At 43.2% G+C, this 27,176-nt stretch overlaps 3 protein-coding genes and 1 long non-coding RNA gene across 7 annotated transcripts; 2 read left to right on the top strand and 2 right to left on the bottom strand.

The window, feature by feature from the left end:
- Nucleotides 1-776: 776 nt before the first annotated feature.
- On the bottom strand, nt 777-10,098 carry paics (phosphoribosylaminoimidazole carboxylase, phosphoribosylaminoimidazole succinocarboxamide synthetase). Of its 2 annotated transcripts, XM_029707628.1 has the most exons (15): nt 9,672-10,098; nt 8,857-9,348; nt 8,689-8,742; nt 8,050-8,574; nt 7,288-7,359; nt 6,660-6,808; nt 5,450-5,486; nt 5,068-5,265; nt 4,146-4,324; nt 3,748-3,927; nt 3,529-3,642; nt 3,301-3,384; nt 2,174-2,354; nt 1,222-1,380; nt 777-1,108 (listed from the first exon to the last, which is right to left on the bottom strand). In XM_029707628.1, the coding sequence occupies exons 1-15, from the start codon at nt 10,081-10,083 to the stop codon at nt 942-944; spliced, it is 3,003 nt and encodes a 1,000-aa protein (XP_029563488.1). In that variant the 5' UTR covers nt 10,084-10,098; the 3' UTR covers nt 777-941. The 2 variants fall into 2 exon arrangements, with proteins under 2 accessions (XP_029563488.1, XP_029563489.1); XM_029707629.1 differs by lacking the exons at nt 6,660-6,808; nt 7,288-7,359; nt 8,050-8,574; ... (1 more) ...; nt 8,857-9,348; nt 9,672-10,098 and adding exons at nt 5,583-5,642; nt 5,915-6,005.
- On the top strand, nt 6,068-15,265 carry LOC115158546 (amidophosphoribosyltransferase). Its single transcript, XM_029707631.1, has 11 exons — nt 6,068-6,232; nt 10,507-10,573; nt 10,946-11,152; nt 11,347-11,459; nt 11,551-11,696; nt 13,041-13,113; nt 13,209-13,360; nt 13,531-13,658; nt 13,768-13,989; nt 14,253-14,373; nt 14,448-15,265. Exons 1-11 carry the CDS (start codon nt 6,102-6,104, stop codon nt 14,618-14,620), a joined length of 1,533 nt encoding a protein of 510 aa, XP_029563491.1. The 5' UTR covers nt 6,068-6,101; the 3' UTR covers nt 14,621-15,265.
- A 2,534-nt stretch (nt 15,266-17,799) lies between these two features.
- Nucleotides 17,800-23,899, bottom strand: LOC115158539 (uncharacterized). Of its 3 annotated transcripts, XM_029707624.1 has the most exons (11): nt 23,708-23,898; nt 23,201-23,258; nt 22,870-22,928; nt 22,718-22,751; nt 22,453-22,499; nt 21,033-21,144; nt 19,867-20,183; nt 18,493-19,797; nt 18,357-18,393; nt 18,208-18,253; nt 17,801-18,098 (listed from the first exon to the last, which is right to left on the bottom strand). In XM_029707624.1, exons 1-11 carry the CDS (start codon nt 23,783-23,785, stop codon nt 18,068-18,070), a joined length of 2,124 nt encoding a protein of 707 aa, XP_029563484.1. In that variant the 5' UTR covers nt 23,786-23,898; the 3' UTR covers nt 17,801-18,067. The 3 variants fall into 3 exon arrangements, with proteins under 3 accessions (XP_029563483.1, XP_029563486.1, XP_029563484.1); XM_029707623.1 differs by having other exon boundaries at nt 17,800-18,098; nt 18,493-20,183; nt 23,708-23,899; XM_029707626.1 differs by having other exon boundaries at nt 17,800-18,098; nt 18,493-20,183; nt 23,201-23,316; nt 23,708-23,793.
- Nucleotides 23,900-24,143: 244 nt separating this feature from the next.
- Nucleotides 24,144-26,129, top strand: LOC115158544 (uncharacterized). Its single transcript, XR_003868687.1, has 2 exons — nt 24,144-24,778; nt 25,542-26,129. It is a non-coding gene; the product is annotated as an uncharacterized LOC115158544 (long non-coding RNA).
- Nucleotides 26,130-27,176: the final 1,047 nt, after the last annotated feature.

Genomic DNA, 27,176 nt, shown 5'->3' with positions numbered 1-27,176 from the left:
GGGCTGTAAGCACAACCCCCACCTGTGGACGTCGGGCCCTCATGGAGTCTGTTTCTGACCGTTTGAGCAGACACATGCACATTTGTGGCCTGCTGGAGGTCATTTTGCAGGGCTCTGACAGTGCTTCTCCTGCTCCTCCTTGCACAAAGGCGGAGGTAGCGGTCCTGCTGCTGGGTTGTTGCCCTCCTACGGCCTCCTCCACGTCTCCTGATGTACTGGTCTGTCTCCTGGTAGCGCCTCCATGCTCTGGACACTACGCTGACAGACACAGCAAACCTTCTTGCCACAGCTCGCATTGATGTGCCATCCTGGATGAGCTCCACTACCTGAGCCACTTGTGTGGGTTGTAGACTCCGTCTCATGCTACCACTAGAGTGAAAGCACCACCAGCATTCAAAAGTGACCAAAACTTCAGCCAGGAAGCATAGGAACTGAGAAGTGGTCTGTGGTCCCCACCTGCAGAACCACTCCTTTATTGGGGGTGTCTTGCTAATTGCCTATAATTTCCACCTGTTGTCTATTCCATTTGCACAACAGCATGTGAAATTTATTGTCAATCAGTGTTGCTTCCTAAGTGAATAGTTTGATTTCACAGAAGTGTGATTGACTTGGAGTTACATTGTGTTGTTTAAGTGTTCCCTTTATTTTTTTGAGCAGTGTATATTATTGCACCTGATTTTGGAATGAGATGTTCGACGAGCAGGTGTCCACATACTTTTGTTCATGTAGTGTATACTGTACATGAAATAGAAAAACATAGCAATCTAAAACAGATGTTTATACATATGAATCACTTTATTAAGGGAATGATTAGAGAAATGTGTTGTAGGGATGATTTTACATGGTAAACATTTCATTAGACATGACACACAGTGACCCTTCACAATGCCCATCTTGGAGAGCTCTGGCAGGGTCTGGAATGGTACAGTACAGGGCGTTCCTTACAGGCTACAGGCCTGCAGCTTCTTGTCAGCCTGCTTCAGAGACACCCAGGTGTTGAGCATGGAGGCCCTTAGTTTGGACCACACCAGGTGGTCACTGAGCCCAAAGATCTGAGCTGCAAACTGGGCTGCAGCGTCAGGGGAGAGGACTGTGGAGCAGCCAAGACCTGTGGGAGAGAGGAGCAGTCAGGGTAAACACACAGATTCATTTCCAGGAGAATAACCATACATTACTGTACATACACACAGCAAGACAGACCACATGGAGGGATGTACTCACCGCTGGGCATGCGAAGGGATGACCAGATGTCCTGTGCCCCCCAGTCAGGGGTGATAGGAGGGCAATTGATGACTGGGTAGGCGGTGTTTCCTGACATCACTGGACCAAGGCCATTGCTTCTGCCCGCCACAGCCACAAACACAGTCGGTACTCCGTCTCCTGAGAACATACTGTACATTAGCCCATCCATACAGAAGAGTAAAATGTTTTATATTAGATAGGCATTATTTTAGCCAGTATACTGCAGTTACTCCACATACCGAGCCATTATGCAATATGTATGTACCATATAATCTTCCACTTTCGATAAACATAAACAGGCAACGGCTTGTACAATCTATGTAGAGGGGTAGCTATGTTCTTGTTTTTTGTCCACCCACACCAAACGTGATCAGGACACGCAGGCTGAAATATCAAAATCAACTCACAACTAATTATATTAATTTGGGGACAGGTCAAAAAGCATTAAACATTTACGGCAATTTAGCTAGCTTGCTTTTGCTAGCTAATTTGTCCTGGGATATTGTTATTTGACCTGAAATGCACAAGGTTCTCTACTCTGACAATTAATCCACAGATAAAATGGTCAACCGAATTCATTTCTCATCATCTCCCCTCCTTACTTCAGGCTTCTCTTTCTTCATATGGCGATTGGCAACCAACTTTAATAAGGTGCATTAACACAACCGACCTCAGTTCATCTTTCAATCACCCACGTGGGAATATGCTCCTAAAAACCAATGAGAAGATGGGAGAGGCAGGACATGGAGCACATAGAGCGTCACAAATATGCAGATGCTCGTTGGCGCGCGCGAGCAGAGTGGGTGCAATGATTGAATATCATATATGTGTTCATTTATCTTGCAACGCTCGCAAATATGACATGAGCGGTATGGTCAGCATGTTAGGGGTTGCCAGTAAGGTTAGGGCTATAAGGATGAGCTCAGCCCACCTTCGTATTCAGCTTTGATGTGAAGAGTCTCGTCTGGTCCTTTGTGTGCAGAGGTGACTCGGAGGACACAGTGGATTCCGTAGGAACCACAGGCCTTCCTGATCTTCTCACAGTGGGCTAGGTCAGAGGTGGAGCCCATCAGAACCACCACTCTGCCACAGGCCTTGGGCTCCAGCAGAAGCTAGGGACACAGACAGACACCCCGTCAGCGTCTACTGAATGCCAGACCTAAACTATTTCACCATGGGCTGAACTTGTACCATGTCTTTGTGTGTGTCATGTGACAGATTAAAACAAACTGGGTTAAATTGACAGAGGTTGTGAGGGAGTATGCAAACCTGAGATTACTCAGCTTGATCAAAGACTGGCCACAAAAGGTTGAGCTATTTTAAATACTGGGATTTACGTGAGAACGCCATAATGTCTAGGTTATAATACTGGAATGGAGCTCAATTAACAGACAAGTTCATGTTAAACTATCTGGGCCCAGATTCACAAAACCTTCAGAAGAAATTTCTTAACTGCCATTTTCCCCTTAACTATAGATTTAAGTCACTATTCTTCAAAAAGGTTCTTATGCATTTACATTTCGACTTATCTAATTTCTTAAGCGAAAAGTTTGTTGAAAATAAAGTTATTGGAAATGTTGCTAATTCCAAGATAGCTAAACCCTCGTCTTAAACTCAGGGCAGTGAGATAAACTCATGAAAGCAATTGTTTGTTTATTTCACAAACTTCATCTGAAAGTTTCAGTATTGATTATTTTAAACCCAAGAACATGTTTTAGAACAGTAATCTCAGTAAGAAATAAGCTAACATGATTGCCATTGCTAGCTAAAATAGTTGCATAGCAATACACATCTTAAAGACACTTACGTTTGTATGAAAATCATTCATTCTTAAAGTATTGTTGAGGGATTGCACTTACGAAGTTATTTTTTCTTCTTAAGAACCTTTACGTTTTTGCATAAGAAGTGTTTTGTAAATCTGGGCCCTGATCCTCTGGGCCCTGATCCTCTATCATTATGGTATGTTGATTCAAAACAAACTAGTGGCTGTCATCCTGACAAGAAATACAGCTAGTTGGCTCTTGTTATTTTAGGCTAAAGGGCACAAAGCTAGCCTACCTTCACTCTTTCAGAGACCCACTCAAAGTTTTTCTTCACCATCTGCATGGCCTCAGGAGTCACCTCCTTCAGGTCCCGGTACACCTGCAGAGGACACACGTTTATACTACAGCTAACATGGTGTAACTCAAAATCTGAGGTGGTTAAATTATGGCAAAATTAGCATTTTTCCATGAAGGGAAGGCAGGATAGCAGCATTGGACAGAGCCGCGCAGCAGACGATCTCACCTGTTTGTCTTTCTGCTGACTCCGATCTCCCGCTGGCCACAGCCTCCAGGAATCATTGTCAATCACGTCAGCAAGCACAATCTCTTTGGTGCGCACATTCACACCAAACTCAATCTGTCAAACAGTCAGAGAAATGCATGTTAACGGGAACTAAGAGCAAAACAATGGTCCACTTCATTACCTCCCATGACCATCTGAGGGTGGTGCTGAGCCACATACCTTCATGTCCACCAGTGTGCAGTTCTGGGTGGCCCAGGCCCTCTCCAGAACCTCAAAGATGGCAACAGTGCTGCGGTTCATGATGTCCACCTCACAGCGGCCGACGTTGAGCCCAGCCAGAGAGAACTTAGTCTCCAGCAGCTGCTCCTCCGACCACTGAGGGTCATTGTTGGCATCATCCTAAGACAAACAAATAGTGACCAAGATTTCAGATAATGATGTAAACTGTAGAACACGGCAATATTTGTATGAAGGTGGATGAAGCACCTAACTTGAAATGTTTTCACTTGAGTGGAAAATTAATGTGTGCAAATTAAGTAGGAAGATTGGATTATCAGAGAGACTCTCTGATAATTTCTCTGCTGGACATGATTGGACAGATACAAATAGACAAACACCTTGAAGAACATCTCCAATTTCAGAGGGGAGAACCTGTAGCCCTCCTTGACGCCTGGGTTCCTCTTCAGGAAGGATCCAGTAGCCACCCGCCGACAGACCCACTCAATGGGGATCATCTCACAGTGGGCCGCCACGAACGCAGTCTCTGACTGCTGCCTTACAAAGGCTGTCTTGATACCTGAGGTATAAAAAGAACACCACGAGGACTTACTCAGCCATTGGTGATTAAACAGCACCACTACTACAGCTGTGAAGGAAGCCAATTATCAGTTTCAGGGAAGCCATTGTTTTAGATTTTTTTTACATTTTAGCAGACGCTCTTATCCAGAGCGACTTACAGTAGTGAATGCATACATTTTTTTTCTCCGTAGTAGCTAGATGAAGGGGAGGAAAGGGGGCTGGGGTGGGTCACGTTCTGTTTGATTAAAAGATGTTCCGAATCAAGGAATTCATTTCCACAGTTTAGCTTACATCATGAGGGACACATCGGATGCAATTACCCCCCCCATTTCTTTTAAAATTGTTGTGATATGGAGAGTCATTTCTGAACATGGAGTGTTTAATAATGGACTACCATGATCTCAAGGTCAAAATACAGGAATGCAACATGACCTGGATACCCAGGACAGCTGCCCACTGTGGTCAGTTATAGACAGAACATTCACTAATCATAGCTGTGTGTTTGCATTCTAGCCTGTGGACAAATGCATTCATGAACGTTGGCACACTTTACTGACCCAGACAATATATATTTATCACATTACCATAAAGCTTTAAAATTGATTACAGAATATTATGAATATATGGAGGGCACATCTAAACTAGTTATCACACTCACCGACACATAACCAAACTAATCATTAGCATTAACGAGCTACAATCATGAATGATAATTGAAAACACTGTGGCCTGAAGACTCACCCGCTTCCTGCAGTAGCTTGAAAACACAGCTCGTGGTTCTGTTTGCTATCGCGGCCTTGCCCTCCATCTGGTCCTTCCTCACCGCATTCCCGGCTGTGATTTGGTCCTTGGACTGGACCAGAACATGGCCTGGCTCATCCACGAGCTCGAAGATCTGCTTGGTCTTTCCCTCATTTAGTTTCTGTCCAAGTTTCAGCACTTTAACAACAGAAAGCAGAAAAACATCAGTACGAAATCGACGCTGAAACACTTATTTACGGGAAACGCGGGTTTACAGTGGACATCCAATTATATTGTCACTCCGACTATCAAATCTGACTTGATGCTGTTTGCAACTGAAGAAAAATATGTTGTACAAGTTTTATTTTACATGAAACCATACCTGATGCAGGCGCCATGTTGGTTGATAATCTGAAAACCTGAAAAATAAAGCAAGTAAAGTTAGATGAAATCAACAGTGTGGGAAATGTACACCAAAAATATCTTACTTTCATCTAGAATTCTCGCCACTTTACCTGCAACTCGTGGAGTCAGCGCAGAAAGAGAAATGTGCAGCAGGAATCACGACTGATTTTCTAAATCCAAAAAGCCAATTACAACTTAGTATCGATTCAGGAATAACCAATTATAGTAATGTAGGCCTCACCACGTGGGGAAAACTTTTTTCTTCCGCTGCTCACTCCAACATATCATATCATCTCAAACACGGGCATAGTTTGAATTTTTACTTAGTATCTATTGAATACTTTCAAATAAATCTAATAACTTTACCACCAAAAAACATAGGGTGAATGATTGCATATCGCTTCTCAGTCAAAGTCCTAATCGATATTTGAGTTTGTATTACTTTCGCAATTTGAGCCGAGTACTCCGTCTGTTGTCAGGGAATGTCAATGAAGTTCCCCATTTTGTATCCCTGTAGATTGAGCCCGTTCGTGTAGCCGGAGCTCTGTTGTCAACACGTGGCCAGTGTTTGAGCGTGGAGATACACGCTGTGTGAAGTAGACAGGCACCGGAGGCACAGGGACTTAAGAATGAGCGAGTTTGAAGAATCTGGCATCGGAGAAGAGTGCGGAGTTTTCGGCTGTGTTGCAGCAGGAGAATGGCCAACACAACTAGAAGTTGCCCAAGTGTTAACTTTGGGACTTGTCGCGCTACAACATAGGTGAGTTGATGTTTTCTAGCTAGCAAATTTATATAGCGTCGTTAACTTTTGTATAGCCATCCGCTAATCACAAATTCCCACTATCTTGCCCATAATTGACTAGCTACACTGCTATAATGGTTACAACTTTCATCACTTAAAAAAATGCATTGTAGTGGGCAATGTCTCAGAACAACATGGAGGTGTGACGTCAACGTTACACATTGCTTTGCAACTTTGTACATTGTGTTACATTGTTTCCCGTTAAAGTATGTCGATCTCTGGACTTCCTTGGATTCCAGACTGCTACATTTCTCCAATGCAGACTCCACTCAATATCTTTCGTAAAGGTATTGTGTGCCACAACTTTCAGACTCCTATTGTATACAACAGTCAACTGGTTACAATGATAACATCATTTGTAACATTCGGACGTGATTAGGCCTACCTGTTTTTGTCGGACAGAGGCTGCCATTGAGTAGACTGAGTTGATCTCTATAATGGGAATGTATTGGTCCTCCTCCAGTTTGCACTGGAAATGAATACTCTCAGCACAGCTGCCCCCAGTATCATGTCCCTTCACAATTCTACAGGTATCTAAAGAAAACAAGGATTCAAGAGGGCTAATACATCAGAGATTGAGTTGAGGGGTTAAATGCCTTCATCATTGATTCATCAATCACTTGTGTGTAGAAGTTTGATTCTTGACCTTGGTCCTCTCAAGTTGATTGTGCTGATGTGTTCTGAGAACATTTCAAAATGTATACTAAAGAATGTGCAGATTGCAATCTTCAGTTTACTGAAAACACTGTTCTGCGTTTTGAGCACATGGATACACAGAATTCAAATTGCAGTTTTGTAAAGAAGGCTAGTGGTTTTGCCCTTCTCAGCCGTTTTCTGACTACTCTCACCAGCCCGCTCTCCCATGATTAGATTAGGAGTCTTATTGGTAAGTCACAGGACTGACTCACACAGTCACACCGTCCATCATTAGTCTGTTACTGAGCCTTTGGTCACCAGTGGATTTTAAAATGACATGAGACATAATTGTGGAGGGAGGAAGTACAATTTGAAACCTTGATCCAAAGCTTTCCTTTTCCGTCCTCTCTTTGCAGTCAGATCCTGTCTTTTATCGGTATCAGAATTGTCTGGAAGGAACACAGAGGCATGCGACATCACTGTTAATGCACAATATCATCACTTATTTTCCTCAACCAGGTTTTACTGGCTCCACCTACCAGCATTAGGGCCGATTGGGTTTATTATTTTATGTTCTAAATTAGCTTGTTATAGGCAACAAAAGACTTGTGGGATATGTCTGAAGATGTAATGGCTTGCGTTGGAGTGTCTGCTATTTTTTTATATAGTCACCACTAAACTACAGCTATGAAGGAAGCCAATTATCAGTCAATCAGGGAAGCCATTGTCTTAGATGAAAGGGGGCTGGGGTGGGGTCACGTTCTGTTTGATTAACAGAAGCATCTTCCGAGTCACAAGGAATTCATTTCCACGGTTTAGCTTACATCATGAGGGACACATTGGATGCACTTACCCCATTTCTTTTAAAATTGTTGTGATATGGAGAGTCATTTCTGAACATGGAGTGTTTAATAATGGACTACCATGATCTCAAGGTCAAAATACAGGAATGCAACATGACCTGGATACCCAGGACAGCTGCCCATTGTGGTCAGTTATAGACAGAACATTCACTAACCATAGCTGTTTGTTTGCATTCTAGCCTGTGGACAAATGCATTTAGTGGTGACTTTTATATAGTCACCACTAAATGATTTGGAGTGACCTTAGGTTGATCTACAAAGGAGTCACTTTCTTACCTGTGTGTGTTTGTTTGTCCTCATTCTTTGGGATAACCTCATAGCTTTGAGTTGTGTAAGAGTTAACTGGAGAAGTTATGGCATCTGTGTCATCCTCATACCCCATCATGGCCCCAGCCAAAATGGCGCCAGCCTCTGCTTGTTCCTCATATCCCATGGCAGGTCCACTCTCCGACCTGGTCAAAATGGCATCCACCTCGTCATAGAACCTCATGAGACGGCGTGGGTCTGTGCTGTCAGCCCTGCCCCTCTGTAGGGAGCGATACAGGTACTTGAGGTTCTTGTATTTGGTGTGACACTGCTTCCAGTCGCGCTCCACCCCCTGCTGCAGTAGCCGGCAGGAGATCTGCACAAAGATATCCCTCTTCCTGGTGGAGCTCTCCAGCTGCCTGCACACACCCTCCTCAGACCACACCTGGATCAGAGCACGCACCTCCTGGTCACTCCAGTTCCGGCCCGTGTCAGACACCGTTACCACGTGGAACTGCTCGGAGCTAGATTGATCCAATGGTGATAGATGGACTCCTAGGATGGGAGACAGAATGTAGAATAGAGTGAGCATAAGCAATTATGCCAAGCCCATGTACTGCACAGCATTTCAGAAGGCTTTTCTGCCATAGGTTATTTGATTACACATACCTGATTCCCTTTGGTTTTGGTCTGTGTCTAGCTCATAATCGTCACTGTTGTCATCTGAAAGATGCATTGTTCTAGAAATGTTAAAAATAGGTCTAAGCAATGTATTCATTCAGTATCTCATCACCATCTGTAAACTTGTAGTATTATTTTTTGTTTTTAAAATCTCACCATCGTCTATCTCAATGACCAGGTCTCCTTCAGGTTCTTTAGACTGTGTCTTGCCTTCCAGAGGGCCCAGCATCCCAGCTCCCTGGTTCCCTTTAGGTCCTCTCTGCATATCCTGGTCCCCATCAAATCCCCTGTCCAGCACTATGGCCTCTACCTCATCAAAGAACTTCATGTACCTTCCTGGGCCACTTCCACTGCTACCTGCAGCGGCCTGGGCGCTCTTGGCTGTCTTGTACTCATACTTGAGGTTCTTGTATTTAGTGCGGCATTGTTTCCAGTTGCGCGCCACTCCGAAGCCCCTCTGCATGCAGCGGGCCATCTCCTGGAAGATGGCCTTGTTGCGTAGCGTTCCTTTGAGGCGTTGGCGGACGTGGCGGTCAGACCAGACACAAAGCAGAGCTCGCACCTCCTCATCTGTCCAATGGCGGCCCCCCTCAGGGCCCACGTATTGGGAATAAGGGAGAGCCTCGCGTAGAATCTGACACAGGCCTCCTAAACAAACACACACATACATTTTTAAAGAATGTCAATCGGGATCCATGTTTGATATGGTCTGTTACTGATACTCTGGTTTATTTAGATTCAGTGTAACCCTTTTTCTAGGCTAATGTGACTCCAGTTATGTCTGAGTCAACATTTTGGTCATGAAGCAGCCTCTAATCTAAATGAGGGATACCTCAAAGATGATGCTAATTAGACTACTGCTGTGTATACTAAACATCTTCCGATTTGATTCTATTGTAAATTAGTCTATAAAAGTCCAGTGTGTCAGCATTATAATATTTTTTTCTCAGCCAGTACACTTTTCCAGTTACCTTCCTGTATTATGACTGAGGAAGAGTGAGCCTCTTTCTCACTGGTCAGATCCTCCTTTTCCTCCCAGTCACTTTGGTTCATTTGGGTGTCCATCATGGCTGCTTCCCCCAGGCTGTAGTTGGTGGATGTGCCTGGCTGTTCAGCCTTCCTGTCCTGCAGTCCCAGCCTCCTGCACTGGGCCTGGCACTCCCTCCAGCCACGCAGCACGCTCAGCCCTTTCAGCTGCTCGGAGATGCATTCAAATGTGTCTCTACTGCATACACCTGAATGCTGAGCTGCTCCCAGCTCCCCCCACACTGACAGAAGAGCCAGCACCTCCGCTTCCCTCCACTGCCCTCCTGCACCTGTCTCCTCCACCTCTAGAATCTCCTCCTCTTCACCTCCTCTTTGTCTCCCTGCTCCTTTCTCCATGTTTGAGCTGACCTGGAAATGCTTCTTTCTCTCCCAGCCCCCCTTCCTCTGGTGCCTGGTTCCCAAGGCAACCAGGCGGTTAAGCCGAGAGGAACGCCCACCAAATCAAAGCAGCCTCACTACTGGCTTAAGCTGTGTGGTGTGGGGGAGGGACGGACGGACTGTAATCCGAGAAGCAGCTTGGTAAATCGGCTGATGCTGCAGTGCAAGGCCACTCCATATAAGGCAACTCCACTGCAGATACACATAGCCCATCATTTTTCCTCTGTTCTAAAACACTTCTCCTTTACCAAACCGGTTAAGTCTGCCCTAAGACGGTATACATACAGAAAAGCTATCCTCAAACATGTTGCATCAAGCAAATTGTCTGAAGACTAGAACCTAAATGTTATTCAAGCAATTTATTTGTCTTTGTTTGTTTAGGGGTCAGGAAAGTGCTGGAATCGTCACAAGTAATGGAGTCAACCCACCAACATACAACACCCTCAAGGTAAAAATGTGTGACATACAGAACCATTCAGTACGAAAACATGAAAGAGAAACATGGCTATAATCACACTCATTCCAGATAATGATGATTACTCAACATCCTTTCAGTGTCCTCAAACTAAGCACAATACCACCACCTTTCCCCCAAAACACATTAACACGTCAACTAAAGTCTCAGACGGGGAGGGAACCTGCTGTACAGAATAAGACAACAGTTATATCATCACGCTAAAGCTTTACTAATCACATTTAGGCTACAATTTGTATTTATTTTTATGAATGCACAAGATTTTAGGAGTCAATGTTCAGTATGTGTGTCCAAGATGTCTGCATGTGTTATTGTTCTGATTTGGTATGTCGCTTCCCTTCACAGGGGATGGGGTTAGTGAACAATGCCTTTCCACCTGAGGATCTTCTGAAGCTGCGCTATGGTAACCTGGGCATCGGGCACACGCGCTACTCCACCACGGGCATATCTGAGCTGCAGAACTGCCAGCCCTTTGTGGTGGACACACTGCACGGCAAGATAGCTGTGGCACACAACGGGGAGCTGGTCAATGCAGCCGCACTGCGTAAAAAGGTGGGCCATGCTGTCATATGCAATGACTGTGTGTGCATTTGTTTATATTGTAGTTGATTATTGTGTATAAGCATTACATAACTGTGTGTGTATTTGTTTCTATTGTAGTTGATTATTGTGTATTTGTGTATAAGCATATATATAACTGTGTGTGTATTTGTGTATAAGCATACATAACTGTGTGTGTATGGCAGGTGATGCGTCACGGCGTGGGCCTCTCCACCAGCTCAGACAGTGAGCTCATCACCCAGCTGCTGGCTCTGACTCCGCCCATGGAGGAGCTGGATGCCCCTGACTGGGTGGCCAGGTACATACTATGGCCTTCTAATCCATTCCAATAATACCCCATTTCTTTTACCCCCTGTAAAGATCTTGATTGTTTATTCTCTCCATTGCAGGATAAAGAACCTGATGCATGAGACCCCTACATCCTACTCACTGCTGGTGATGTACACAGATGTGATCTATGCAATCCGTGACCCGTACGGAAACAGACCCCTCAGCATCGGACGCCTCGTCCCCATTTCTAAACTCCACACTGCAGGTGTTTTTGGTCCTTCCTTAGCGCTGCATGGTATTTGTGTATCTTTGTCATGTGTATTTTCGATTTAACTAATCTACGAGCAGAGTTACTAATATAATGGAGTGCAATGGTGCAGAATGATCTGTTTTCTCTTTTCTAAACTGGTTGAATGGCTATTTTTATCCAGTAGGGACTTGCAACTTACCACAGGTAAGATAAATTACACATAAATTACAATCACTTGCCTCCAACCAAATTATGATTCAGGCATTTTTTTGACTAAAGTGAAAATTCTAAATTGTATTTTTTGGTTCTGTGCAATTTGTAAATCAAACAAATACTTGTGTGAACAAAAAGTTAAAAAAAAAATATATAAAAAATAAGTCATCTTATTTTAGAAGAAATAGTGAGTCGTGCAAGTGTGCCAATATATTTGACCGCAACTATATACAGCTCTGGAAAAAATTAATAGACCACTGCAAAATGATCAGTTTCTCTGGTTTTACTATTTATAGGTATGTGTTTGGGTAAAATTAACATTTTTGTTTTATTCTATAAACTACTAACAACATTTCTCCCAAATAAAAATATTGTAATTTAGAGCATTAATTTGCAGAAAATGACAACTGGTCAAAATAACAAACAATATGCAGTGTTGTTAGACCTCAAATAATGCAAAGAAAATAAGTTCCTAGTCATTTTTAAACAACACAATACTAATGTTTTAACTTAGAGTTCACAAATCAATATTTGGTGGAATAACCCTGCTTCTTGGCATGCCCTCCACCAGTCTTTCATATTGATGTTGGGTGACTTTATGCCACTCCTGGCGCAAAAATTCAAGCAGCTCTGCTTTGATGGCTTGTGACCATCCATCTTCCTCTTGATCACATTCCAGAGGTTTTCAATGGGGTTCAGGTCTGGAGATTGGGCTGGCCATGACAGGGTCTTGATCTGGTGGTCCTCCATCCACACCTTGATTGACCTGGCTGTGTGGCTTGGAGCATTGTCCTGCTGAAAGCATTTTCCTGCTGGAAAAAACAATGTTAATTTGAAATGCATTCATGAAGCTGGTTGAGATAATGCCAAGAGTGTGCAAAGCTGTCATCAAGGCAAAGGGTGGCTACTTTGAAGAATCTCATGTGAAATATTTTTATTTGTTTAACACTTTGTTTTGGTTACTACATGATTCCATATGTGTTATTTCATAGTTTTGATGTCTTCACTAATATTCTACAATGTAGAAAATAGTAAAAAATAAAGAAAAACCCTTGAATGAGTAGGTGTCCAAACTTTTGACTGGTACTGTATATAAAATTGAGAAAGGATGGATGATTGACAAGGCCATATTGTGTCCTCTGTCAGGTGCTGGCGAGGGAGACACAGAGGGCTGGGTGGTGTCATCAGAGTCCTGCAGCTTCCAGTCAATCGGTGCCAAGTGAGCTCTCATCACCAGTGACCAACCTCTTATTGCCATGGCAACATGTGGTCCTGTGACTCACAAGCTTCTTTCTCTCTCTGTCTGTTCCTTAGGTACTACAGAGAGGTGATGCCTGGAGAGATAGTCCAGATCTCTAAACATGGTGTGAAGTCCCTAAGCATCGTCCCTCGCCCCGAGGGAGACCTCCCTGCCTTTTGCATCTTTGAATATGTTTACTTTGCCAGACCAGACTCCATATTTGAAGGTAGGCATAGATAGTAGTTGTCCTGGCTAATAACACAAACGTTTTAAGTTGTAGTACTGAGTCAGTGAGAGTAGTAAATACTTTGGCTGGGAGGTTACAGCACATTACTTGCTTTTTAGCTGATGCCAGAGTAGCTATAGTTTCCTCAATGTTTCCACCTGGTGTTGCAGGTCAGATGGTGTACACAGTCAGGCAGCGCTGTGGACGGCAGCTAGCCATTGAGGCCCCGACAGAGGCAGACGTGGTCAGCACTGTGCCTGAGTCTGCTACTCCTGCTGCACTGGGATACGCGGAACAGGTGAGTCGTGGCACCTATTGAATGTTGATAGCAATAGGGTGCATATTCTGACTCGTGCAAATACAATATTCTGGGCTTCAGTTTGTACTCTTCTGTTCCATCTCTGCAGTCGGGACTGCCGTATGTAGAGGTTCTGTGTAAGAACCGCTACGTTGGGAGGACATTTATTCAACCAAACACACGCCTCAGGCAGTTGGGGGTGGCCAAGAAGTTTGGTGCGCTGACAGACAACTTTGCAGGCAAGCGGGTGGTGCTTGTTGATGATTCTATCGTCAGGGGCAACACCATCGCCCCCATAATCAAGCTGTTGAAGGAAGCAGGAGCCACAGAGGTGAGTGGCCCAGAGTTGATCATTATCAGTCCTCTTAATATCAATTATACTGCATGTTAGTTTCTCTCTCCTGTTTATAATGGTTGATTACTCAAGTTTCAGTAAAGTTTTGTTAGTCGTATGTATGTGATATGCGTGGTATACATTGTCCTATGAAATGCTTACTTGCAGGTTCCTTCTCGACAATGAAACGACTACATCGGGTCTCACATTGTTTGTCTGTAATGACCACTCATTTTGGTTGCTGACCTCCCCTCCCATAGGTCCACATCCGTGTTGCCTCCCCACCCATCAGGTTCCCCTGCTACATGGGCATCAACATCCCCACAAAAGAGGAGCTCATTGCTAACAGGCCAGAGTTTAAGGACATTGCTGGCTACATTGGTGAGATTTGGAATACTTATTATTCGACGTGTGTGGTCCAGATTTTAAAACGGTGATGTTGTTCTGTAATGTAGGTGCCACCAGCGTGCAGTATCTGTCAGTGGAGGGCCTGGTGTCAGCGGTGCAGGGGGGAATCCCCTCCCTCCAGAAGGATGAGCGGATCAACACCAACACCAAGGCCAGCAGGAGAGTGGGCCACTGCACCGCCTGCCTCACAGGCAAATACCCTGTGGAACTGGAGTGGTGACCGCTGACCCCAACCTCAAACCACAACCACTATCTTGACCACACTACTGCTGTTATTGTACTTAACCTAATGTCTAAAGTGTGAACCTTAACCCTACTCTAACCAAGGAAGTGCCTCTTGGAGCCTACTTGGTCACAGTATGGGTGCCTGGGGCACGGCCTCACCTTGACAAGTAAACACAGAATTGCTGTAGCTACTAAATTTTTACTGAAAGCTGTTACTGTTTGAGTGGTGCCTGGCCTGCTTTGGTCTGAAACCTTTGGGCCTTGATGCTTCCACGCTGGCAGCACAATAACCTTATGCATGTCAATGTTTTACATTTAAACCCAGCCTTTTCATTCCACATAATATTCCATTGTTATTAAAAACTAGCATTCTGACCCCTTTCTCTCATTGGAGAGATTAGTTACAAGTGGCCTTATCAGCTCTAAGACGCACAACTTCAAACCAAAAACGTTATGTGAAAACAACTTGCTTCCATTTCATTTAGCCTAAAACCTCTACTAAACAGACCTGCAAATGTATTTTGCTTATATCCTGTATACAAAGTGGTTGAATCCTGTTTCCCTAACTTTCAGACTAATCACTGTCCCTCCTGTAGTGCATACTACACTGAACAAATATAAATGCAACAATTTCAAACATTTTACTGAGTTAGAGTTCATAAGCAAATCCTCAATTGGAATAAAATCATTAGGTCCTAATCTATGGATTTCACATGACTGGGAACAGATATGCATCTGTTGGTCACAGATAACTATCCTTTGCAGAATTGATCAGGCTGTTGATTGAGGCCTGGGGAATGTTGTCCCACTCATCAATGACTGTGCAAAGTTGATGGATATTGACAGGAGCACGCCGTCGTACACATCGATCCAGAGCATCCCAAACATGCTCAATGGGTGACTTGTCTGGTGAGTATGCAGGCCATGGAATAATATATAGGCAATTTTCAGCTTCCAGGAATTGTGTAGATCCTTGCGACATGGGACTGTGCATTATCATGCTGAAACATGAGTTGATGGCGGCGGATGAATGGCACAATGGGCCTCAGGATCTCATTCAAATTGTCAAAAATAAAATGCAATCATGTTCGTTTTCCGTTGCTTATGCCTACCCATACCATAACCCCAACTATGGGGCACTTTGTTCACAACGTTGACATCCGCAAACCGTTCGCCCACACACCATACACACTGCCATCTGCCCGGTACAATTTAAACTAGAATTCATCCGTGAAGAGCACACTTCTCCAGCATACCAGTGGCCATTGAAAGTGAGGATTTTCCCACGGAAGCCAGTTACGATGCCGAACTGCAGTCACGTTAAGACCGTGGCGAGGACGTGCATGCAGATAAGCTTCCCAGAAATGGTTTCTGAGGAAGTTTTTCAGTTGTGCAAACCCAGTTACATTAGCTGTCCTGGTGGCTCATCTCAGACCATCCTGCAAGTGAAGAAGCCGGATGTGGAGGTCCGCCAAATTCTCTAAACCGTTGGAGGCAGTTTACGGTAGAGAAATTAACATTCCATTTCTGGGATCTTTTATTTTCACCTCATAAAACATGGGAACAACACTTTACATGTTGCATTTATATTTTTGTTCCATGTAGATTGAAAGACTGAACATTTAATTTGTTAATCGTGCTTTCATTTTCCCCATCGTGATAAACAATTCATGAATATGTAAGAAAACGAAAGCAATTAATATAAAATACTTTTGAAAACCTTGTATTTTTTTTTTATTACAATTTAAGTCATTCAGTATTTATTATGCATTCAGATATGAAACACCCCCATGGCAGTAATAACATCTATAGGAAATTCAATCTATATACAATACCGAACGTTTGGACACTACTCGTTCCAGGGTTTTTATTTTTACTATTTTCTACATTGGAGATTAATAGTGAAGACGTTCAAACTATGAAATAACACATATGGAATCATGTGGTAACCAAAAGTGTTAAATAAAAATATTTTATATTAAAGAAGTAGCCACACTTTGCCTTGATGACAGCTTTGCACACGCTTGGCATTCTCTCAACCAGCTTCATGAGGTAGTTACCTGGAATGCATTTCAATTAACAGGTGTGCCTTAAGTTAATTTGTGGAATTTCTAAATGCGTTTGAGCCAGTCAGTTGTTGTATACAGAAAATAGCCCTATTTGGTAAAGGACCAAGTCCATATTATGGCAAAAACAGCTCAAATAAGCAGAGAAAGACATTCCATCATTACTTTAAGACATGGTCAGTCAATATGGAAAATTAAGAACTTTGACAGTTTCTTCAAGTGCAGTCGCAAAAACGATCCAGCGCTATGATGAAACTGGCTCTCCTGAGGACCGCCACAGGAAAGGAAGAACCAGAGTTACCTCTGCTGCAGAGGATAAGTTCATTAGTTATCAGCCTCAGAAATTGCAGCCCAAATAAATGCTTCAGAGTTCAGACATCTCAACCGTTCAGAGTAGACCGTGTGAATCAGGCCTTCATGGTCAAATTGCTGCAAAGTAACCACTACTAATGGGCCAAGAAACACGAGCAATGGACATTAGACTGGTGGAAACCTGTCCTTTGGTCTGATGAGTCCAAATTAGAGATTTTTGGTTCCAACCACTGTGTCTTTGCGAGACGCAGAGTAGGTGAACGGATGATCTCTGCATGTGTGGTCCCCACCGTGAAGCATGGAGGAGGTGGTGTGATGGTGCTTTGCTGGTGACCTTCAGTGATTTATTTAGAATTTAAGGCACACTTAACCAGCTTGGCTACCACAGCATTCTGCAGTGATACGCCATCCCATCTGGTTTGCGCTTAGTGGGACTATCATTTGTTTTTCAACAGGACAATGACCCAACACACCTCCAGGCTGTGTAAGGGCTATTTGACCAAAAAGGAGAGTGATGGAGTGCTACATCAGATGACCTGGCCTCCACAATCACCCAACCTCAACCCAATTAAGATGGTTTGGGATGAGTTGAACCGCAGAGTGAAGGAAAAGCAGTCAAGAAGCTCTCAGTACATGTGGGAACTCCTTCAAGACGGTTGGAAAAGCATTCCAGGTGAAGCTGGTTGAGAGAATGCCAAGAGTGTACAAAGCTGTCATCAAGGCAAAGGGTGGCTACTTTGAAAAATATAAAATATATTTTGATTTATTTAACTTTTGGTTACTACATGATTCCATGTGTTATTTCTTAGTTTTGAAAAGATCTTCACTATTATTCAACAATGTAAAAATACAGAAAAACCATTGAATGAGTAGGTGTGTCCAAACTTTTGACTGGTACTGTATATAAAAAGACATTGCATAAACATTTCATTATAACAAATTAGTTAATGGTTATTGAGACATCCTAAGTATCTTTTCAAATGCAGATAAACAGCAGAGATGTTTTCAACTCTGGCATATAAAACTCAGGTAGAGGTACAGGACAGCCTTTCTGTGGGTTGACATCAATTATACAGAAGCTGTCTCCTAGAGAAACTGGGGGAAAGAAGGGAGGCTGGTTAACATGACAAACAATGAAATGCATCTATTAAAGATTTAAACAACAATGCAGAACATACTACTTTCTGAATAAGGTCATGGTTACCTTGGCGAACCTCCACATTGGCACTCTGCCTTGACAATTGACTTTCCTGAGAGGGAAGGAATACATTATCAGAACTGAATCCAAAGTGGTCAATCAAAGATTAGACACGTAGATTTTTTTCCCTAAGACTAGACATAGCAGAAACAAACCTTGATGAATTCCAACAAATCGGCTGTATTTCTCTCTCTAGACAGCAGACAGAGACGAAAGCAATGTTAGAAAATAAGACATACATTATCATTTTTCTTGGAATGCATGTACATTGTTTCTGTGGAAGACCCTTACCCAAGCAGGAGAGTGCTGATCAACGTGCAGGCCGGACCAGGAGCCTTCAGCTTTCCTGACGGCTGCATCTGATGAGTGATGTTGGTGATGGGGGCTGTGGTGGGTATGAGCCAGACTGGCCTTGCGGGGGCTCCAGTTGTGGGAGTCGCAGGAGATGTCCCAATGGGTGGAGGACAAATGGCTGTCTGAGCGGTTCTGGCACCTGAACATTTCTACCCTCTGGCGGAGGGATCCTGGGGAGTACACAAAGGAGCTATCCCTGAAACATTTGGACTCTGGGGACTGTTCTTGGACCAGCTCCCTGCGACGCTTCCTCATGACAGAGTGGTGAGGAGACAGGGCCAGGGCGGCCAGAGCAGAGGAGGAGGTTCCTCTGGTGGTCTCTGCTCTCCTCTCACACATACGGCAGGAGGAGGATTTGCCCTGACAGACAAGCTTGTGGTAGAGCTTCTGGAAGTCCTTGTCAATCTGTTTAGCAGAGTTTCGTAAGAGACTGACAGATGGGGAGAAGGAATCCAGGGAATAGTGTCGCCGGAGCCTTGGCTGGCCTGCCCCAGACTCATGATCAGATGATGATCTAGACGATTGGAGTTTCAGCTGGTGGGGCTTCCTGGGTGACAGAGGCCTATTAAGAGAGGAGGGTGAAGACACAGGGGAAGATCTGGGCTCCACAGTGTTTCTTTGATGATATCCAGCAAAGCCAGACTTGGGGCTTCTGTGGTGGGCGTTAGATGCTGCACGCTGGCCGTCCCAGATCAGCAGTCTGGCTCTGTTGGGACTCGGTGCTACTGGGGAGCGGTAGTCTGAAGACATCTCCATACTGACCACAGGGCACACCGCTGTGAAAAACCTCTGATGGGGAAGTGTGGGGAGGGCACACTTCCTTAGAGATGGACTGCTCAACCCTCCTGCTGTGAAGGTGTCTTCAGATCTGGCAGGACTGAAGACCAGGGTAGTATGTCTAACCCTGGGGGATGGGGAAGAGGGCATGGCCACCATGAAGGTTTGGTTTAAGGGGGGCTCCTCTGGCTCAGAGCTCTCCTGTAGGGAGGAGTCTGCAGAGGAGAGAGAAGAGGGAAGGGAGGCTACAGAGGAGGGAGGAGGGGAGGCTGCAGAGGAGGGAGGAGAGGAGTCTGCAGAGGAGGGAGCAGAGAGAGGGGAGGAGGCAGGACTGGAGCCTGCAGAGGGGGGGCGAGCGGAGAAGTCCATCACTAGAACAGGGTGGGGCGGTTGTCCGTTCCCTGAATCTGTACCCTTCCTGTGGGACAGCCTCTCTGCTGGCCACTCCTGGAGGTTGACCTTGGTCTGTGGAGGAGGATGGGTGTGGGTTGTTGTCATTTTGAGGTTAAACTTTGGACTCTTGGTGTTACTCACATTCAGTATGGTGTTCTGAGATTTTTGGAGGAAGGATTGGCCATTGTTGAGGGTAGTCTTTCTGTGAGCAGGTCTGATGTTGAAGGTGCGGTTATTGAGGTTTCTGTTAGAGAACCACCTGAGCCTGTGGTACCTCCTCAAAACCCCTACAGCCACGTTGGACATATGTTGGCGCTGCCAGGCCTCTCCTACCTGGCTGACCATCCAGGGATACAGATCCAGTAGAGTGCGACTTTGACTGCTCAGAGAGCGCTCCAGCTCCTCTGGCGCACCCCACAGGCTACTCCTAGTCCCATTCAGTTTGGAATTATCCACCACTGATGGAGGCAATATAAACACAATTTATTAATCAGAAATATGTAAATGAACATGAAAAATGCTGTTGTAATTGTATTTTATATGTTTACTTTGACATGCTCAATACATACACTACCGTTCAAAAGTTTGGGGTCACTTAGAAGTGTCCTTATTATTGAAAGAAAGGCACATTTTTTTTTAACAGAACACCATACTGCTCAATTGTGCACAGGGGCCTCCCACTCCTCTTTCTATTCTGGTTAGAGCCAGTTTGCACTTCTGTGAAGGGAGTAGTACACAGCGTTGTACGAGATCTTCAGTTTCTTGGCAATTTCTCACATGGAATAGCCTTCATTTCTCAGAACAAGAATAGACTGACGAGGTTCAGAAGAAAGTGCTTTGTTTCTGGCCATTTTGAGCCTGTAATCGAACCCACAAATGCTGATGCTTCAGATACTCAACTAGTCTAAAAGAAGGCCAGTTTTATTGCTTCTTTAAATCAGAACAACAGTTTTCAGATGTGCTAACATAATTGCAAAAGGGTTTTTTTTATGACCAATTAGCCTTTTAAAATGATAAACTTGGATTAGCTAACACAACATGCCATTGGAACACAGGAGTGATGGTTGCTGATAATGGGCCTTTGTACACCTATGTAGATATCCATTACAAAATGAGCTGTTTCCAGCTACAATAGTCATTTACAACATTAACAATGTCTACACTGTATTTCTGATCACTTTGATGTTATTTTAATGGACAAAAATGTTGCTTTTCTTTCAAAAACAAGGACATTTCTAAGCGACCCCAAACTTTTGAATGGTAGTGTACATAAGTCACTAGGGTTAATGTTCAAATAATTGACTTACAGTGGCTGTTCTCTGCAGCCTGCTGCATAACAGAATCATTATTGTTGACAGTGACAGCACCCTCATCTACACAATCATCGTTGGGATCATCCTGGTGGTATGAGATGTCCATCTGTTGAAAAACATGAGAAGTACATAAGCTATAGTCAGGGTTAAGCAGGTTGCTTTCTAAATGTAATCCGTTACAGTTACCTGTCCAAAATTGTAATCAGTAATGTAATTGTGGATTACAAACTCAGTAACATAAGCTGATTACATTCAGTTACTTTCAGATTACTTTCCCCTTAAGAGGCATTAGAAGAAGACAAAAATGTTTCTAATTGATCGACATCTATTGCAGGATAAATCAATGTTAAAGTTCACATAGCTGGCCATATATGGATGCTCAATTTTACTTTATGGGTTGGTTATGGAGGCTTCTTCAATCTAACCCATCGCTTTCTACTACATTAAATTATGTTTATATTAAGTCCAAAAATGGATGTGGCAACTACAGATCGCCCCTTTAAGTCTATAAAAAGTGTGCGAGTTTGAGCGTGTCAATTATGCCTATGGATTTACATTTATCAGCATGAATTAGATTGAGCGATAAAAGCCCAATTTTTATTCCATAGGCTTGGAGCCGCACTATGCAGCTGTTGCAAGAGCGCATTTTTCATTGGCTCTCCACTGGTTTCAAAAATAATGATTGATAGGCAGCTTAAACTTCTTGAATTCAACCATTATTGGGTTCAAATACACATTTAGATATGTGAACAGCCATCCTCAACAACCACAATCCGAAAGGCGCAAATAGCTAAATCAGAGAGTAGCAGTGCGATTCACATCAATGCGCTATGTAGATATCAATAATAAGTGATATCCGTATTGCCGTAGACTACACCACTGCTGTCATCCTTACCTCCAAGAGTTTATTCAAGTTGGATAATCTTTGGCTGCCAAAAGCAGTCGCACCATTGGAAGACATAGCTTGGACTGTAGCCCACAAAAGCCTATTCCTGCTCTTTTCCTGCGATTGATCAAACACATTTGGTGTGTCATCATAGTGGTCTCTGACTTGGGGTCAGACTTGCTCAGGTGGAACAAACTTAAAACTTGCACCTTTTTTTTAAATGCTGATTTGAATGTCATTGAGAAAACAGAGAAGTGTCATAGAATATTTTTTCCCGCGAACATCCTTTCTGAATTTAAAAGTAATCCTCGATTCATCTAGTTTTTCAAAAGTATCTGTAATCTGATTACAATAGTTTTGCTGGTAACGTAATGAATTACAGTTACCATAAAAAATAAATAAATGTAATACATATAATCCGTTACTCCCCAACCATGGCTATAGTAATGTGGGCTGTTAACATCTGGTTAGACAAGTCTCCAAAAAGACAGATCTGTTCTGTCCACAATCAGTTGTCGCCATATGTACCTGGAAGTCTCCATTGGTGTTCTGTGGCCTGTGTATTTCAGAAACATCTGAAATAACAAAATATATGACATAAATATACCTTCAAATCAATGTAATAATTAAAGGGCTATATTCAATCCACATCGCGGAAGTTCAGCTTTAGAGCATGATTGAAATGTAAAGGCAATGTTCCCACTTTAGCAGAAACAAAATGTACATTTATATTGCAGAATCTGTAACGCTTCAGTGCAAATCTCACAGAGAAACAACGTGTTGCAGTTCCTACCTCCTAGTGACAGCTCTGCTAGGTCAACGTCATTCTAAAGAGGTGGAGTAAGAGGTGTGAGTGTGATCCAAAAACGTAAGAGATTCCTCAGAAAAAGTACCAAGTGGGTCTAAAATAATTAGCTACAGTACATAACGTCTTATCTTACAAACCTTTGACAATCCCAGCTTTGATAGCTCCAACTCTGACTTGACCATGCATACTCTCACCTCTTCTCCAGCCAATGACAAGACACATGAAATTACAATAAACATCAGAACATTGAGCCAACTCGGTTGAGTGCAGAATTTGTAACCATTAATATAAAACTAGCTACTGCATATCGTTGTTGACAAGGCTAAACAATTATTCAAGTACTGAGAAGCAGATCATGTGTGTAACCATAGATAAGGATAATTAACTCGTGTCCATGGACATAACATGGACACTGGAGTTTAAGTATTCTTAGCTTACTAGTGTAACCATAAACGGACTGTTGTTTACCTTGGGGTGTTATGTCCTCCAGGTTCACCTCAGTCCCATTGTCATGCAGCTTTGAATACTGTTGTCAAGGAAAAGTGTAAATACTGGCACATTCTGAGGCTTCATCTGTTACAGGCCTAGTAGTACAGAGTGACATTGCTTACAAGCATTTCGCTACACCCGCAATAACATCTACTAAACACGTGTATTTGACAAATAACATTTGATTTGATGAGGGGGGTGCATTGCTTGTGCATTTTGTCCCGTGGCCACAAGGGGGACAGTAAAAGAAAGCTAGTTGGCGAGAGAGACTACTAGCTAGTTACAATAATACGATTTCAAAAATGTGCCTCTGCTCTGTGCTACTATTACTTGTTGGCTAACGCTAGCTGGGTTAAAGAACATCAATAGGGTGTTTTTGCTAATATGTTTGATTATCTAACAACATCGTCAGAAGAACACTAGCTAGCTACAATGCTACGGGTAACGTTAATTATTTAGGTAACTATCAGCACATTTTCCACATACCTTTTGAACTATTCGTTCCAAAGCGTTACTGTAAATCCTGGCATTGCTCTTGAGCTTATTTTTGACAACGTCATCCATGTCGTCAGACAACGTTTTATCAATTAAACATTACAATTCAAGCACTTTATTCCCCTCATTCGTTTGATTCTCTTCGGGTCCAAAGCCGACGGACGTCTTACGTTAGTCTCGAGATTAACGGACGTCGACCGCGACGTGAAAAAAGTTCAAATTTGCCGCAATAAAATACTAAATTATGATTGGATATTTCACGATATGACGCAATATTTTCTACACGCTGTCATCTTCATGCGACAAAACGTACTGTAACGAAGCAGGCAGGGAGCAGGTCTCAACCCTCGACCTTCTAGCCCGAAGTCCAGCGCGCTATCGACTTTGCCCCAAGAGCATGCTCAAGCGGAGTAGTTGATATACGCGCTTATAAACCCAGGGTCGTTACACTATTCCCTCCTTTCAAAGAGCGCGACCTCGCGCTAGCTTGCGACTCTACGTCTTATAGGAACGCGCTCACTGGCCAAGCACGCGCACTGTCGTGGATACAAGGTACGATCCCACTTCTGACACCAATGTAATGAAACAGGCAGGGAGCAGGTCTCGAATCCTCGACCTTCTAGCCCGAAGTCCAGCTCGCTATCGACTGTGCCCCAAAAGCCAAAAGCATGCTCAAGCGGCAGAGTCAGTATACGCGCTTATAAATCCAGGGTCGTTACAGTACTTTTGCAACAATTAAAATATAAGTTAGTTAGTTAGCTACTTGTAACATGAATTTGATAGTGAATAACTATACTTTAGATTTTCAGTGTTCACCCGGAGATGGCAACGAAAACGCTACAAGACATGGTGTTCGCAGCTGCCTCTGCATAGCGGCAAAATAACTGTCACATTTGACAAGGGGTCAACAGAAAAATGTCCTGTGTTGCTTTAACCTTATTACAGCGAACTTGTTGCTCATGGAAATGAGTTAACACTTCTACAGACGCAGTGTGTGCAAAATACAAGAATAGTCGCATTATATTTTCAGACAGATGTCAACCTGCCAGTGTGGATTCTGGGGTAAGTTTGTTATTACTGATAGTTAATGTTTCTCAACTGGGGGTTGATCAATTTTATCAGCTGTTTCATACCAAATATTAGTATTACCCAAGTCTACTGTAAGTTATATGCTTGGACTACTATAAACAGCTCTCAAGGTGGTCCTCTGTCTGTCAGCATCCTCCAGGTACCTGCTGCATATGTACCGTTGCACATAGTACTGTGTTCTACAGAGTGACCTGTTGCAGGTAAAGGGTAGACTTCACAGAGCATTATGATAGTGGTTTATATTATATCTGTGGTTTAAAATTATAATTACTTAATGACAGGTTTCACCCTCTGACTATTTGACTTTTATCTCTCTCTTTTTCCCTGTAAACAATTCAAGACTGCATTTTCCAACCTCATGTCTATAGAGGTGTGTGCAGTGTGGTCTGCTCACAACTTAAACCTCATACTAGTACAGCACAGTCCAATTGCAGCCCATGTTCAGGATGGGGTAATGGCCCACAAAGGGCAGCCAAATGCTGACCTCTTTACTCCTGCTGCAGTGATAGAGAGTGCCTGCCAGGGGTCACTGGTGTATATATTACACACATCTGGAACAACAGGGCTTCCCAAGACAGCGAGGGTACCAACCAAGTGTATAGTGCCCAATATACTGGTTTGGTTGGATTGGTGTTATGCATTTATTTCTGTATCTCAATGTCCATGTCGCTGGTTGTACGCATTGAATTTCAGTGAATGTTGTTTGTTAAACAGCGTTCTGTCCTTATCTCTTCAGATCTCTGTTTCAGATGACACCAGATGATGGAGTGTTCCTGGCCTCTCCCCAGACCTTTGACCCTTCAATGGTGGAAATATTTCTGGCGTTGTAGTCAGGGGCGTGCCTCCTCATTGTCCCCAAGGCAGTGGTGTAAAGTACCTAAGTAAAAATACTTTAAAGTACTACTTAAGTTGTTTTTGGGGGTATCTGTACTTTACTATTTATATTTTTGACAACTTTTACTTTTACTTCACTACATTCCTAAAGAAAATTACATACTCTTTACTCCATACATGTTCCCTGACTCACAAAAGTACTTGTTAAATTTTGAATACTTAGCAGGACAGAAAATGGTCAAATGTATATACTTATCAAGAGAACATCCATGGTCATCCCTACTGCCACTGATCTGGCAGATTTACTAAACACAAATGCGTTATTTGTAAATGATGTCTGAGTGTTGGAGTGTGACCCTGGTTATCTGTAAAAAAAAAAAACGTTTTTAATTGTGCCGTCTTGTTTGTTTAATATGAGAAATGTTTAAATATTTGTACTTTTACTTTTGATACTTAAGTATAAATTAAACCAAGTACTTTTAGACTTTTACTCAAGTAGTATTTTACTGGATGACTTTCACTTTTACTTTAGTAATTTTCTATTAAGATATCTTTACTTTTACTCAGGTATGAAAATGTAGTACTTTTTCCACCACTGGCCCACGGTGATTAAGAAAATGCCCAACAGAGTGACTCGTGTGCTATTTAAGAAACACAAGACAACTGTCTTTAAGGTAAATATGATAGTGGGATGAGTGTGTTAGCCCTGTGGGGCGAGGCCTGTCCCTCCCCAGCCCTGCTCCGTAGCTGGAGGCAGCATGGGAAATGTACTCGCAACATCTATGGCATCACTGACGTGTTCCGCTGGGCCTGCTACTAGCACTTCCCAGAGAGCCTCCTGCAGTCTACTGATGTGAGTCAACCCTGAACCCTGATCATGTAGTCATAGCACTAGCTCTTCTGTTTCAGTGATATGAGTACGGAGGTACCTTTTACTCAATTTATCCAAATGTTCTTGCATAATGTAGTTTTTGTGCTCGCCTCACAGGACTGAATCCTCTGTGCAGCTGGTCCTCCTCTGATGGAGACCACAGTTGAAGTAAGAGATGAGGATGGCTGTGTTGTTACTCAGGAGGAAGAACAGGTGTTTATAGGTGGGATGGATAGGGTGTGTCTTCTAGACCAGGGGTTACCAAGCTTTTTGACACCGGGCTCCCTTCCAGCGCTGGGGAACATCTCCCACCCCACGTCTATTTCTATAGGCACAAGCACTGTTCACTCCTGTCTTGTTGGTGGAGATACATTTTAGGTTTAAAGCTTATTTCCTGCAATTCTACACATTTTGTCATGGGGTGCAGAGAACATGTAGCAGTTTTATAGCATTTTGATTTTGCAATTCTATACAATTTGCTATGTAAACTCAGCAAAAAACGTCCCTTTTTCAGGACCCTGTCTTTCAAAGATAATTCGTAAAAATCCAAATAACTTCACAGATCTTCATTGTAAAGTGTTTAAACACTGTTTCCCATGCTTGTTCAATGAACCATAGCAATTAATGAACATGCACCTGTGGAACAGTCGTTAAGACACCAACAGC

This window comes from Salmo trutta, chromosome 22 (genome assembly GCF_901001165.1).
Source record: "Salmo trutta chromosome 22, fSalTru1.1, whole genome shotgun sequence".
Lineage (NCBI taxonomy): Eukaryota > Metazoa > Chordata > Actinopteri > Salmoniformes > Salmonidae > Salmo > Salmo trutta.
This window is presented reverse-complemented; position numbering and strand designations above follow the sequence as displayed.